This window comes from Chiloscyllium plagiosum, unplaced genomic scaffold (assembly GCF_037043375.1).
Source record: "Chiloscyllium plagiosum isolate Xiang-an unplaced genomic scaffold, Cpla_swu_hap1 HiC_scaffold_33, whole genome shotgun sequence".
Lineage (NCBI taxonomy): Eukaryota > Metazoa > Chordata > Chondrichthyes > Orectolobiformes > Hemiscylliidae > Chiloscyllium > Chiloscyllium plagiosum.
The window spans coordinates 7897530-7914044 of NW_028270171.1; the positions used below are offsets into that span (position 1 = coordinate 7897530).

The 16515-nt window shown below is 40.3% G+C and overlaps 1 protein-coding gene across 1 annotated transcript in view; it reads right to left on the reverse strand.

Annotated features, from left to right (window-relative positions):
• Nucleotides 1-3218: 3218 nt before the first annotated feature.
• LOC122542173 (kinesin-like protein KIF18A) overlaps nucleotides 3219-16515 on the reverse strand; it is a 69889-nt gene continuing 56592 nt past the window's right edge. The window contains exons 15-17 of the mRNA XM_043679611.2: nucleotides 16321-16407; nucleotides 11736-11809; nucleotides 3219-7402 (exon numbers count right to left, since the gene is read on the reverse strand). Of these exons, the coding sequence (XP_043535546.2) occupies nucleotides 7260-7402; nucleotides 11736-11809; nucleotides 16321-16407 (304 nt within the window). The 3' untranslated portion in view covers nucleotides 3219-7259. The remainder of the gene's footprint in view (nucleotides 7403-11735; nucleotides 11810-16320; nucleotides 16408-16515) is intronic.

Sequence of the window (16515 nt, forward strand, 5' to 3'; positions counted from 1 at the left end):
CTTTTGTTCTTAATCGGTTTATAAAAACCCTTTGCATTCTCTTAACCCGACTTGCCAAAGCTATCTCATGTCCCCTTTTTGCCCTCCTGATTTCCCTCTTAAGTATACTCTTACTGCCTTTATAGTCTTAAGGATTCACTCAATCTCTCCTGTCTATGTCTGACATACACTTCCTTCTTTTTCTTAACCAAAACCTCAATGTCTCTAGTCATCCAGCATTCTCTACACCGACTAGCCTTACTTTTCACCCTAATACAAATAATACTGTCCCTTTATCTGTGAACATTTGCCCCTAGTCAGTTTTTGAACATTCTGGTCTAATACCATCAAAATTAGACTAATACTGTCAAAATTGGCCTTTCTCCAATTTAGAACTTCAACTTTTAGATCTGGTCTATCCTTTTCCAACATTATCTTAAAACTAATAGAACAATGCTTGCTGGCCCCAAAGTGCTCCCCACTGACACCATAGTCACTTGCCCTGCCTTATTTCCCAATAGTAGGTCAAGTTTTGCACCTTCTCTGGTAGGAACATCCACATTCTGAATCAGAAAGTGCTCTCATCCACACTTAACAAATTTCTCTCCATCTAAACCCTTAACACTACGGCAGTCCCAGTCTATGTTTGGAAAGTTAAAATTCCCTGCAATAAACACCCTAAGATTCTTACAGATAACTGAAATCTCCTTATAAAATTTGTTTCTCAATTTCCCGCTGACTATTAGGGGATCTATAATCTGCGGCTATACCAGTATCAATCCCCAACTTTTCCTCCGCTACAATGATGACTGCATCTGCGCCACCTCGTGCTCCCACAAGAAGGTTGAACAGTTCATCAACTTCACCAACACATTCCATCCCGACCTTAAATTCACCTGGACAATCTCAGACACCTCCATTCCCTTCCTGGGCCTCTCCATCACAATCAATGGTGACCGACTCAACGATGACACCTTCTACAAACCCACCTGGATTACACTTCCTGCCTCCTGTAAAAATGCTATCTCTTATTCCCAATTCCTCCACCGCACCTGGTCCGAGGAGTACCAGTTCCACCACAGTACACACCAGATGGCCTCCTCCTTTAAAGACCGCAATTTCCTCTCCCACGTGGTTGATGATGCCCTCCACAGCATCTCATCCATTTCCTGCACCTCCGCCCTTGAACCCCACCCCCCCGTCCTCACTTTCCACTCCACCAACCTCCGTATACGTTGCATCATCCTCTGCCATTTCCGTCACCTACAAATGGACCCCACCACCAGAGATTTATTTCCCACCCTTCCCCTATCTGCTTTCTGTAAAGATCTTTCCCTCCACGACTAACTCATCAGGTCTATGCTCCCCTTTCAACAACTTCCTCTGCCACTGCAGGAATTGCAAAACCTGCGCCCTCGCCTCCTTCCAAGGTACCAAAGTAGCCTTTCACCTGCACTTCCACACATCATTTACTGTATCGCTCTCGATGCAGTCTCCTCTACATTGGGGAGGCAGGATGCCTACTTGCAGTGTGCTTCAGAGAACATCTCTGGGGCACAAGCATCAACCAACCGCACCGTCCCATGCCTGAACACTTCAACTTCCCCTCCCACTCTGCCTAGGACATGCAGGTCCTGGGCCTCCTCCATTGCCATTCCCTTATCACCCGACCCCTGGAGGAAGAATGCTTTCCACCTCAGAACCCTCCAACCCTATGGCATCAGTGGATTTCACCAGTTTCATTTCCCTATCCCCAACCTTATCCCAGTTTCAACCTTCCAGCTTGGCATCGCCTTCACGACGTGCCCTACCTGGCCATCTTCCTTGCCACCCATCTGCTCCACCCTCCACTCCGAACTAATCACCATTACCCCCCACCTCCATTCACCTATCGCACTCTCAACTACCTTCCCCCCAGCTCTATCCCCCTCCCATTTACTTCTCCATCCCCAAAGCTTCCAGCTTAATTCTTGATGAAGTGCTTTTGCCTGAAACGTCGATTTTCCTGACCCTTGGATGCTGCCTGGCTTGCTCTACTTTTCCAGCACCACATTCTCGACTCTAATCTCCATCATCTGCAGTCCTCAATTTCTGTAATACAATCCCAGTAAGGTGATCATCCCTTTATTTCTCAGTTCCACCTAAATAACTTCCCTGGATGTATTCCCAGGAATATCTTCCTAAATACAGCAGTAATGCTATCATTCATCAACAACGTCAATCCCCCTCTCTCTCGCCCCCTTTCTATCGCATTTATATCCTAGAACACTAAGCTGTTGAAAGATTGTCAGCTAATTTTCGCACAGTAAGGTCCCAAAAGCTTAAATGATATACTGACCAGCCTATTTGCGATGCAATAATGACTGAGGGATAAATAGCAGCAAGAACACCAGATACTACATTGCTCTCCTTTGAAAGTATGATGAAATTTTTTTATATCCACCTGAGGGAGGAAACATGAGCTCAGTTCAATGTTTAATCTAAATGACGGCTCCTTCAACAATCTCACTCAGAGATGAGCGTCTTAACCACTGAGACACAACTGACACAAAGAAAAAGTTGCACCAGAAACTACAATGATTAAATATATTCTATTGACTGGTCAGTAGCTGCATCTCCTTCATCAATAATCTAACTGCTGCAGCAATATCAAATACCAGCTCATAAGACTGATAACAAAGCCTTCTACAACAAAGGGAAAACCCAGCTCCTCCATCAAGCCTGAACCACACTCCACTTCTGGAGTATTATGAACAGACACGTCAACACAGGTATGGAATCGACGAGTAGACAGGAAATCCCAAGGTCAATGAGGGAAATGCATTCTGTAAATTGCCTCTCCAGTTTCTTCAAGGAATTAAAACCAGCTGAGGAAATCATATGGCTGTCCATATAACGTGTTCTCATTCACTACCAGTCCAGCTCCTTGCTAAGCATCAGGAATCTGAAAATCTACACTCTTATGATGCCACAAGATATAAAAAATTAAATTCACTTTGGGAAGGCTAGCAAATATGGTTAGGGTGTAAAACAAGAGTCTTATGTTCATTCACAACCATATCTTTGTGTTTAATGGATAATAAAAAAGTATGAGGATGAAAGTTGCTGCCAAACTAAAATAAATTTACATGGTAGAAACATGAGTAAAAGATCAAACCACTTGCCATTTTAGTTTGAGGAAGGACTAAAGAAGTATAATAAATATAAATTAATAACTCAACGTTCACACAATATTGTTACTAATAATCTTTATTTAAAAATTAGACAAAAAATGACAATTATCACTTTGGACAACACAAGAAAAGGGAGCAGTCATCAAATGCAACTTTGCACTGTACAGAATAACGACTTTGTCCCCAGTTGCGTTCGGAAAAAAAACCATTAACCACTTACAAGACAAGTTAGTTCAATTTCATTCGATGTAAAGAAATTACAAGAGTCCCTTCACACCAACTCAGCCTAGATTATAATGAAAAGGCTAATACATGGGAGATATATCAGCAAAAAAATTGCAGTACTTAAGAATTAGAACATTTCCAAGATCTCTCTGTCATGCAGATTATTTATTCATGCTGGACAATGTGGATTGGTATTTATGGAGTTGAACAGAAGACAGACCCAATATAAAATGGATGTCAGTGTAACAAAACATTACTTGAGTTCATTACTGCAGCAACAACATAGGATTTTATGTCTTGTGCTGATTTCGTGATTTCAGTAGCAACTATGATGCACAATAATGAAATAGAAGGTTACTGAAAATGTTACTGTGTCTCGCCTAATCACAAATGCTCACTTAAAAGAAAAGGATTGCAAATTAAGTACTAGTAAATCAGCAGGAATTTAAATTAACCTTGAAGAAAATCAGGGGCAAGTTAATGGCAGTGAAATAACTCCTGGTTCGGTTTCTATCACAAATTTACCCGATGCATCTAAATGTGTGAACTGCGTAACATCTAGCCAGGTAACGTTAGCAGCTTGCGACTGAGTAGAAAACAGTAGAAAAAAAATCCTATATTTGCTGATATATTGCAATGGACATGTTTCATGTTTACATTTTATGGCTGCTCTCACAACACTAATAAAATCAGTACTTTTATGTTTCAAACACACTAAGGGACATAGGAGTTTTGCACCTAACAGACACTTAAAAGACAAATTTAAAAAAAATACAGCACCAAAATGAATGAAAGCTTTTAACAAAATATCTATATCACTTCCTTTAAGCTATATACACATATCCAACATTACAAATTACTTGACTACAGTAAAATCAAAAGGGTAGCCTTGATTTACACTTTCACTCAGCAATTAAACCATATTGGAGTTTCTATACCACATCACTGTGATTTGCAGCCGAGTAAGAACAACTTTTGTTCATTAGACAGGACTTATTCTGTGGAAGTGCTGGTGGCAACTCTGAAATCCATGTTGCTTGACCACACAAAAACTGACAAAAAGCAATCCCACCACAGGCAGGGAAAAAAAGTGGTGAAGTCATTCACTGAGTGAAAGTGCTGCAATTGTCATTACATAGTTACTGAGATTCATTAATTTTCATTTACAAGATCAACACTGGAGTGCCACGTACAATTTAAAAATAAATCTCCCTTTAAAAACACATTTCAGCACAATCTGAATGCGTGCACACATACAATTTTTAAACAGTAGTAGACACCATCAGAAGCTTTTTTTTTGAAACGTTAAGACACAAATGATCAACTGTTTTTAAAACCTTTCTCCCCCTACTGTTTAATTCCATCATAGAGAAGCATTTTTAAAAAGTCCTTAAGGAGCAGATTTTGAGAGGGAAGAGAACTATAGAGAGAGAAAAACAAGAATACTATACATGAGAAAGGAAACCTGTGCCACTCTGACCATCTATATTCAACAATCTACAGAGGAACCTCGATTATCCGGCATTCAATTATCCAAAGTTTGGATAATCTGGACAAGATTGCAAAGTCCTGATGCTTGGCTAAACTGTGTTATCCAGCATTCGATTATCTGAATAAAATACTCCCCACCCCTGTCATTCGGATGATTGAGATTCCTCTGTAAATATAATCCATGAGTTTCAGCATTGGGAAAACCTTTACCTGTTACCAGTTACTGAACATTGACCTGATTTGAATGGATCATCAGCTTCATGCATTGCAGTGACATAAAGGGGGGAAATGGAGAAAAATTGCTCTTCCCTGAGATGCAGCAGTCAATGTGTTTCGTGAAACAGAATTCTATACATCCGAATGAAGTCTGACACATTTCGCATTTAATTCGGGCATGAAGCAAGCATTGCTAAACTGCCATTCAGCTTCTGAAATTCCGGAAGTCTTAACTGCAATGCCAGAAGGACAACTACTCAACCATGGTGGAGTCAGCATGCCAATGATTGCTGCTGTTTTGTGTGTAATGCTGTATTTAACTGGTCTGAATAGCAACAGTCAGCATTGCACTAAGAATTGCACCAGGAATTCTTTTTCAAGACCACAAATACATTTATTGAGTCATCACTGTTCAGAGCAACTGCCACCATGCCACAGTATTGTAATTTGCTGAACTGGGTTCATCCTAATTTAAGTGAGACTTTTATAAATCACAAGGATCTATATTGTTGCTTTGAAAAACTGATAAGTGATATATAAAGCAGATTAAATTATATATCACTTACATATCACTTCACACTTCCAAAGAAATAAAAGAGCCTTTTATAAGCATTTATCTGTTTGAAACTCAAAAGTCGATAGAAATGGGTAATACCATATTTTATAAGGGCCCAGAGGAACTACACCCAGAGCAATAAACCATTATTTATAGACTTTCTTAAATTCAAATCCATCAGTTGCTAATATTGTGTGTTCTGGAGTCAATTTTAATGAAGCTGTACTTTGCCCTAGAAATGGTTAAATAAATCTCTACACTTTGCACTGCATGCTTAAATCCTGCATTTGATTGCATAGCTGTTGAAAGGTCTGATGCTGATCCATATTCACATTTAGAGAAACTTTCCTTTGTTTGCATGGCATTACCATAATTAACACAGTTCCAGTTTTTTGCAGCTTCTGAATCATATTTATGTGCAGCAATACTAATTCCCAGGGAGACAAAAAACATTCAACAATTTGATAGATCATGACTCAAATCAGAATTTGATTAAGTTGTTTGGGAAAGTAAGTACAATGTCTCCTCCCACGTGTAAAAAGAAAAGGTGTGGTCCAATTCAAATAGAAGGAATGTTGCTCTTCCTCATGTGTATATTGCCACATTCCTTACTCTGAAAACAGCCATTCATGAAGGTAATCATCACTGGATAAGATTAGTACATTTTAACAAAGGCATTGTATCTGAATCCTAATCTGTCAATCAAAAAACAGAACTGTGCCACCACAAACTTATCTCTACTCCTGTTAAGAATGCATCTCATTGCAAAATTGAGTGCAACATATACTATGAGAAAATGGTCAATTGAGGAGAAAAAATATCCACCTTGAGCTGCGGAAATCTGTTTTACAGAACATCACTGACTGAAATGCACTCTGGAGAACAGACATTAAGGGAGGACACCACAGCTGGGCTTCAGAATTTGATTTGGGGAATGCAACTCTTCTTTGCACCGACTGATCTGGATCTGACAGTCACTCTTGAAAGTCTTGTTTGTTAAAGGATAAGAATTAAGAAGTTTGTTGTCCAGTTATTTTCTAATGAATCTTTGTCATTGGATTTATTTCTAATCCATTTTGCAACTTCTTAAACATGCCTGCTGTTTAGTTGAGCTTTAGCATATCCAATAGCTAACAAATGAAATCAGCCCCCTCTCTAAAAATTGCATAAACTAACACAAAAGCAAATTTGTAGCAAAGCTGAGAATGATATGATGATGGATAATAACATTTAAAGGGAACATACAGCTTTTCTACAAAGTCGCCTCATTCATTGGGAAAATTTCACCAGAATTCAGCAAAACCATAAGATGAGTTTGGAGCACAGCAAATAACTCCATCAGTGAACATGATAAAACACAAATCACATCATATTTCCAACTGGTTACCAACAGAGTGAGACAGAAAATGACAACAGAATGCCCACGATTTGGATCCATATCTAAATGAAAAGGTGAATTATGATGGGGAAATTATGATACTTTTGTAGAATCGGAAGCAAAACCAGACTACTTAATAATCAATACTAATAATGCAGGTCCACTTTCAAATGCAGACAGTCTAGACAAGAGCAAACAAATCCAACTAATCACTGTATCACGTCTGCACAAGTAGTACTGGTCAGAAAGCAAATGTTTTATTTGAATTCTTCGAATTGGACTGTGGCAGGAATTGAAAGTCCTGGCTGATTGGGAATGAAGGCAACTTACTGCTGATCGTGCTTTTCTTGCCCACTGATCGTAACCTTGGACTGGAGTACCGTGCTGTGTAAGGAAAAAATGATTAGGTCATGTGTGATAATTTTACTGAAAACAAAATCCACACTCTTTATATTTGAAACTTTATACCAAGAAGGTATGAATAGAAGTTTAAAACCTGTGAGGTGGTCTGAGTATCAGATGCACAGATCAATTAGGGAATGAATTATTAACCTATTGAGCTGTTAATATCGGTCTTCCTACTCAGTGAATCAGTGAAAAGATAGACAGAACAAAATAAAACATAAAACTGTACAGAACAGCAACAGGCTCTTTGGTCCACCAGTTCTGTGCCAAGTGTGATGCTATTCTAAACTAATCCCATCTGCCTGCACATGGTTTATTCTCTGCCTGTTCATGTGTGTGAGTAAGAGATTATGGAGTGTGTGTGCATGACAGAGAGCGTGTGACAGTGAGTGTGTATAAGTGCGTGGTTGTGTGGGTAGAAGAAGAAACATTTTGCTGGCCTTGTGTAGAAATCTGGAATACTCATCATAGTGAACAGGGTGATTAGTATAACTCTACTAACGTTGCTGTCAACTGTGTGCTCATCAAGGCTGGAAATGATTGGACCACAACTAAGATTGCGTTCAGCTCAGAATTCCTGTTACATAGCCCAGCAACATTCCTCAACTAAAAGGAACACAAAACACTTTCTGCAAGAGACTTTTTTTCTTGAAATGCTCTGAGCACAACTGTTAAACTTGTAAATTCAGAACAGCAGCAGCCTTGATTAGCAAAAGAGCTGCTTATTTTATATCGAGGCGGAAGTCAAATCCATCTTTTCTCGAGGGATGTACATGTTTTGAGCGACAGCTGATCATGCCTCTTCCCCTCTTCTTGGGAATGATGCTCTCAGGCCTGGATGAAATTATGCCACTAGTGCAGTCCAGTGATCACCTCTGTAGTTATTGATTACTGAGACCAAACTTGGTGCACTTTCATAACTCTCTAACTAATTCATTTTTTTTTCATAAAAGAGCAACAGGGAGATCCAGTGTACTTTGAAATGTCAGCGAGATTTTGTTTTGCTCCATTTACACTTTAAAACCATGCAGCAGTGTATCCAAAATTAGGAAGCAAGACAATGAAGGAACGAAACATTGTAATGATTTGTGAATGGATCCCAAAACTGTTGGGAGCTTTTGTCAGAAATAAGTGGGAGGTTGATGCAAGTATACAAATTGGGATGGGTGGTAATAGTGAACCCACCTATGGGCCAGAAAATTTAGAATGAAGACACACCTTTCCTGGAGGTGTGCCAGAACATGTCCAAACAGTTTGATTATCCCTACTACCCTAATGGTGATTCACATCGAGCTGTGACTGCTGAAAAACAGAATTCAAAAGATCCTTGGTTAGGGTTGGGGAAAGCTGGGTGAAGTTTGGAAAAGATTTTTGTGGCATTCACTTGTGGATTTTCAATCTTATAGAAATCCAAATACAGTGTATTTTCTGTAGTAAGATGTCTACTGTCAATGCCTGTGCTACTGAAAGCAGAATGCTATCAGTTCTGGCAGAATCAGGTCAGTTCTCATGGTGTAAATAAATGTGCTTTGCAAGCAGGATCCCAATGGAGAGTCAGAAGTGGGTGAGGGCAACTAAGTGGAACCGCAAATTTATTTTAATAAATCAAGGACTGGGCACAGGTCAAATACTGAAGGAATTTAAAACTTCCTATGTGACTGTAAATCGACATATCAATCGAATCACTGCCACTGAAGTCCATTACAATTGGATTCAGTGAGTTCTCAGTTCTCCTCTACTTAATCAGTGTTCTGACCCTTCGAACAGCAAGCACAGATGCTAACATTTATTCCATGCTTGAGATGATCTAAGCCCTTATTCCAAGAAAGGAATAAATGTTTACATCTGTGCTTAAAAACTATTTAGCTTAAATTTCAATATCAGCAGTAAGGCAGACACTTCTCGCAGATTGTGAATGCTGCAACTGAACAGAAAACCAAAAGGAGGAAAAAAACCCCAACATTTTACTTATGGCATTTAGAATTCTATTTTGACTTGATGACTAATTCCTACCGGCTGATGGAAGTCATTTTGTGAAAATCAGAAGTACTTTTCTCGAGGCCAAGACCAATTGTAGCAAAATAAGGACTGAAGTTGAAATTGATCAACTTTCCAAAAACATCAAGTTTTAGAAGCAAAGAACTTTCAGTAAAAGGGGAAAAGTTTGGAATTTACTCATGGTGGAGCAGACCCAAGTTTGACAATGCTGTTAAACATTCTCCTGTCAACAACTTTATATTTAAAATAGTGATGAAGAAGATTGATTTTATCCACTGGATTTTAATTCAATTTTGATATCCAAATCATGATGTACAGTCATAAACTTAGTTAATCAGCAGTTTATAAAACAATTAACTATATCATAGAATGTCCAGTGTTTCCCACAAATTTTCCAGCTATTACTACGTTGTCACAGACAGAAATTAATTGTTTCTGAAAGAGGTAAACAAATGATAGTACAATAAAACATATAGTACAAGCTAATCTAAGGACATGTCTAATCTGTCACAGATTATTACCAGTTGTGAGATATATTGTGTTCTATTTAATGTCATTACAAAGAGGCTGTGGAGCAGTTCAGTAAACAGGGCAAAGGCTGTGAAGCAGAAATTCTAAGGGAATGTGGTAGGAGATGTAGACATCTAGTTGGATGATCACAACATATTCAAGACTTCCTCCTGCCACTTAAAAATTGCCTGTAAGCATTGGACAGAGGAGTAACAGCAACAGAAACACTAGGCCACTGCCTCATTCAATAACCAAAACAGGTGCGATTCTATCTCCTGCATCCGCATTACTTCTTTTTCTTCAGTCTCCAGAAACAAAGCACCAATCAATATTATGAGAAAGGTACATTTGTCATACCTCAAGGTACGATGAAGATTTATAATATACTACTAAGTTGAGCTTTTATCACCCAGAGATAGACATATGAAAGAGGCGAGAGACCAGAAGCAGGCTCATTATGGAATTCAAGATCTTACTAACAGATGTGCTGTTTTACAGCTTAAAAATAGTCAAAGTAACTTGAAAAAAAAAGAGCGTTTTCCTTTGATTTCAGAAAGAAGCTGTCTGTACATGGAGGGACAGAGACAATAATGGAAAGAATCATATCTGATGAATGTGCAGAAATTCACTGAGAGGAAACACTTCTGACTTAGTCAGTTGAATAAGAAATTTCAAAGTGAAGAAAGAAGTGACACTGTACAGAGATTAACTGTCTGTAAAGGATACTGCTGGGAAAAAATAGCTGAATATCTCTTTTGGGTAGTTAGAAGATTCTTCCAAATTGGCATTTAGCTTTTTTTAAAATCTATTCTTTCAATCAAATTCATTTTGAAAGTACATTGGCAACCTCTTTTAAATATTCAGTGACTGACCACCAAACTAACTCAGTTATATAACTAAAACATATAGTCTATCAAGCCAGGTTAAATCATGGAATCTGACTTGTCTAGTGTTATTATCAGTTGGGTTCATAACGTAGCATCCATTTATGAAAGGTGTAGAGGAAATGGTATTTTGAAATAGTGACATGTAGGTATTGGTTACATTTGTGAAAGCTTTTTAAAAATAAAAACAAGGTCAGGGATCCTTCCATAACCTTTTCCAGTATTTATCTATGGTGTTATTGGAAAGATGTCTATGCTATTGGTTTTAAAACAGGTAGAACAAACATGTTAGCTTAATTTTAAGTTCAGTTCAGAGAAGCTAGGATGAATAAGTTTAAAAAACAAGTTTAGAAACAAGCAGTTCAATGGATACCAGCATTGAGTTGAGAAGTAAGTTTGGCTTCTGTCCTAGGACTTTAAGGATTAGTGTTACCTTAACAGAAGGTTTGTGAAACTTCCAAACCAGAAGCACTCTGTTAGAAACCTTCTGTTTATTAAAATTGAGAAAGTTTGGGTTGACAGATTTGTGGAAAACTTCAGATCAGTTGATTTGGAATGCACTCACCCAATTGTCTCCACAGACCATGGTCAAGTTAACTGGAACATTAAAGATGTAAGACAAGGGTTAAAATTACTTTGGTCTTTAGTTTTTCCAATGATTAGTGTTGGGAAACAGTTTAAAACTTTGTTGGGCTATATGCTTTGTGATCATTTTAACTGTTGTATATTTTTAGATGGCTTGGAATATTTATCATTTCTCATGTACAATTAACACCTTTTCTAAATAGCCTCAACCTCTATCAAGCTGGGGCTTCTGAAATCTAACTTGACCAATAGTACCATCATCTGAGAACATAATATTAATGTTACACGTGAAACAGCATCCTATATTTAATATTGTTAACATTCTTCTTAAATACCTGACAATGGTCGATTCTTGCAGACTTGCGACCTCTTGGATCTATTCTGGCAATTGGTGTGGGTTGAAATGCCACTAAGAAATAAATATCAAGTAGAAGAATGATTATCATGTCAGAGTCAACAAAAGTATTTCCACTCTAACTTTTGCAAATTAAACAGGCTTGAAGAAATGAAGTCCTTACATTCTATCATTACATTCAAAATGTTTATTACAACAATTGCTGACAGGTTTACTTACTTGAAACATCTGCTGCTAGTATCTAGGAATATTATATTTCAGTATTATACTGACTAAATGGAAAAATCCACAGTCAACGTTTTTCAAACGAAAACTGAACTGATACGATGGAGGAATTAGAGCTGCTTTGATTTGCCTCATCTCTGCTCATTCCAGTCCAGGAGCACAAGACATTTTTCACAGTTAAAACCAGCACTTCTTCATGAACCAGTCCCTTTAGCCTACAAGTATTTTCAGGGTGAAGTTTCCAAGAGTTCTCCCAGAAAGGAGCACACAATACAGAATTGTATTTTTCTAGACAAATGAAATGCTATCACTATCAAGAGATCTAAAAACCACTAATATTTTCAGGAAAGTAAATGCATTTCAAAATAATGAGTAGCTGAACTTGGGTATATTTTATAATAAAGTGGCAGCGGTTTCCAACATTATGTGCTGTCCAACAGTTGTCAATTCTACAAGAAATTTTACTTTGTGGCATTTACATTGGTAATAGCAAAATTCTGTGCCAGATTCAGAGCTGTAAACTAAAAGCAATAAAAGATTTAAACATCCAGATGCACAAACACTAATCATAATACTGAATAGAGTGTAGACTCTAATGAACAAAAGAGGTTTTAAAGTGACTGAAAGGTGACATGAGGGAAATCTTTTTTCAGTAGTGAATGCATTGTCTCAGAGTGGTGGAGGCAGAATCAATCACAGCTTTCAAAAAGGAGGTACTTCGTGCTTGAAGGGGGAGAAGATCTGCAGGGTGATAAGGAAAGGGCTGAGGTGTGAGTGGCTAAATTGTTCTTACAAAGGATTGTCACTGACATGATGAATCTACTTCTACACTGCAATTTCTACATGAGTCTATTACTTGATAATTTTCAGTGGGTGGCAGAATAAGTACAATTGTCCAATTATTTTTGCTACCTGTGATACAATCTTTTTAAAAAATACAGACATACGGTCAGAAGTGGAGCTGTTCGCTGATGATTGAGCAATGCTCAGTAATATTCATTACTTCTCAGATACTGAAGCAGGCCACATTCAAATGCAACAACATCTGGATCATATCCAGGCTTGAGCTGGCAAATGGCAAGGGGCATTCATGCCACAGAAATGCCAAGCAATGACCATCTCCAATAAGAATCAATCTAATGACTGCCCTTTGACATCAATGGTATTACCAACACTGAATCTGTGACTATCTACATCCTGGGGGTTAACATTGACCAGAATCTCAACTGGACTCACCAGATAAATACAGTGGCTAAAATAGCAGGTCAGAAGCTAGGAATTATTGTGGCAAATAACCCTCTTCCTGACTCCCAAAGCCTGTTCACCATTGACAAGGAGAAAGTGAGAACTGCAGATGCTGGAGACCAGAGCTGAAAATGTGTTGCTGAAAAAGCGCAGCAGGTCAGGCAGCATCCAAGGAACAGGAAAATCGACGTTTCGGGCATAAGCCCTTCTTCAGGAATGAGGAAAGTGTGTCCAGCAGGCTAAGATAAAAGGTAGGGAGGAGGGACTTGGGGGAGGGGCGTTGGAAATGCGATAGGTGGAAGGAGGTCAAGGTGAGGGTGATAGGCCGGAGTGGGGTGGGGGTGGAGAGGTCAGGAAGAAGATTGCAGGTTAGGAAGGCGGTGCTCAGTTCGAGGGATTTGACTGAGACAAGGTGGGGGGAGGGGAAATGAGGAAACTAGAGAAATCTGAGTTCATCCCTTGTGGTTGGAGGGTTCCTAGGCGGAAATTGAGGCGCTCTTCCTCCAACCGTCGTGTTGCTATGGTCTGGCGATGGAGGAGTCCAAGGACCTGCATGTCCTTGGTGGAGTAGGAGGGGGAGTTGAAGTGTTGAGCCACGGGGTGGTTGGGTTGGTTGGTCTGGGTGTCCCAGGGGTGTTCTCTGAAACGTTCAGCAAGTAGACGGCCTGTCTCCCCAATATAGAGGAGGCCACATCGGGTGCAGCGGATGCAATGGATGATGTGTGTGGAGGTGCAGGTGAATTTGTGGCGGATATGGAAGTATCCCTTGGGGCCTTGGAGGGAAGTAAGGGGGGGGGGGGGGGGAGGTGTGGGCGCAAGTTTTGCATTTCTTGCAGTTGCAGGGAAAGGTGCCGGGAGTGGAGGTTGGGTTGGTGGGGGGTATGGACCCGACGAGGGAGTCACGGAGGGAGTGGTCTTTTCGGAACGCTGATAGGGGAGGGGAGGGAAATATATCCCTGGTGGTGGGGTCCGTTTGGAGGTGGCAGAAATGGCGACGGATGATACGCTGTACATGGAGGTTGGTGGGGTGGTAGGTGAGGACCAGTGGGGTTCTGTCCTGGTGGCGGTTGGAGGGGTGGGAAGTGGAGGAGATGCGGTGGAGGGCATCGTCGACCACATCTGGGGGAAATTGCGGTCCTTGAAGGAGGTGGCTATCTGGGTTGTACGGTTTTGGAACTGGTCCTCCTGGGAGCAGATGCGGCAGAGGCGAAGGAATTGGGAATATGGGATGGCGTTTTTACAGGGGGCAGGGTTGGAGGAGGTGTAGTCCAGGTAGCTGTGGGAGTCGGTCGGTTTGTAGTAAATGTCCGTGTTGATTCAGTTGCCCGAGATAGAAATGGAAAGGTCTAGGAAGGGGAGGGAGAAGTCTGAGACAGTCCAGGTGAATTTGAGGTCGGGGTGGAAGGTGTTGATAAAGTGGATGAACTGTTCAACCTCCTTGTGGGAGCACGAGGCAGCGCCGATACAGTCATTGATGTAGCGGAGGAAAAAGGTGGGGGGTGGTGCTAGTGTAGCTGCGGAAGATGGACTGTTCCACATATCCTACGAAGAGGCAGGCATAGCTGGGGCCCATGCGGCTGCCCATGGCCACTCCTTTGGTTTGGAGGAAGTGGGAGGATTGGAAAGAGAAGTTGTTCAGGGTGAGGACCAGTTCAGTCAGTCGAAGGAGGGTGTCAGTGGAAGGGTACTGGTTGGTACAGCGGGAAAGGAAGAAGCGGAGGGCTTTGAGTCTTTCGTGATGGGGGATGGAGGTGTACAGGGACTGGATGTCCATGGTGAAGATAAGGTGTTGGGGACCGGGGAAGCGAAAATCATGGATGAGGTGGAGGGCATGGGTGGTGTCCCGAAGGCACAAGTCAGGAGTGTGATGAAATATTTCCCACTTTCCTAGATGGGTGCAGTTCGAACACTCAAGAAGCTTGACACCATCCAGGACAAAGCAGCCTGCTTGATTGAAATAACATCCACAAACGTCACTCTCTCCACTACTGATACTTTATAGCAGCAGTGTATAACACCTACGAAATGAACTGCACAAATTCACTCAAGAACCCTGGACAACTTCCAAACGCACAACGATATACATCTAGAAGGACAAGGGCAGCAAATACATGGGAACACCACCACCTGTAAGTTCCCTCCAAGCCACCCACCATCCTGACTTGGAAATATATTGCCATTCCTACCTTGTTACTAGGTCAAAATCCTGGAATTCCCTCTCTTATGGCATTGTGGGTCTATTTACAGCACACGGATTGTTCAAGAAGGTTCAAGAAGGCAGCTCACCATCAATTTCTCAAGAGAGACTAAGGACAGGCAATAATCGTGGGCCAGCCATGTTCCAGGAATGCATAAAAAGGAAGTTCAAACTCAAATCAACTACTACATTTCCATTACATTTCATTGTATCTGCTACAGAGCTTTTGGCAGTCCTTACAACTAATAGGAATTGTTGCAGGAAGAAAATTAAGAAAATTGTATTACTTGCTTAAAACATTGGAGTCAATAGAATTCTTCTGGCTATAGCTAGGTGATTAATGTTCAAAAGGTAGATACCATAGTCACAAGTTATGTTGTGGATATGTTGCTAGGTAACCTCTTGGTTTTAAATACATCCTAATTTTGTGCAAAACTCCAGTGCCCTATAAACACGATTCATCCACATTTCAAATTAAGTTCTTGGTGGCAATCAGCCAGGATGTAATTTAATTGCAGAGCAGGCTCAAGAGGCGGAATGACCTACTCTTGTTGCTATTTGGTGGGTAGGCACTTACCATTAATAGTACTTTATCTCAGGAAATACATATTTTATTCCTACATGCCAAAATTACTAACGTTACTGGAACACTACTGGAATACCACAGCTCCCTCACTGACTAATCAGTATATTCTCAAAACTAGTTTACAAATTATGCTAGCAGCATTACATTAAAGATATATATCAAAAACATTGTATTAGCTAATCTTAACCTTTTGCAGCAATTAACAACAGCTTCATGATCCAGGAGTATTCATTAATGAAAAACGCTTGTCAGAACTTTGAACGTAATCTCAAAATTAAAGACAGTTATGAATTCCAACTGCTGCTGACAGACCTTAAAGACCGTCTCTTCCGTTGTGTTGACGGCTGAGTAGCAGTGGCTGCTGGATTTGTGGCAGTGAACATCTGTGGCTGCCCCGACCTGCAAAAGTACAATGACAGAACATCACTGACCAAAGTGGGAAAAATAAAGACCTTGAAATAGATGACCCAGCCATTCTTTTAGCCAGGAAACAAGCCCAGGGGGGCA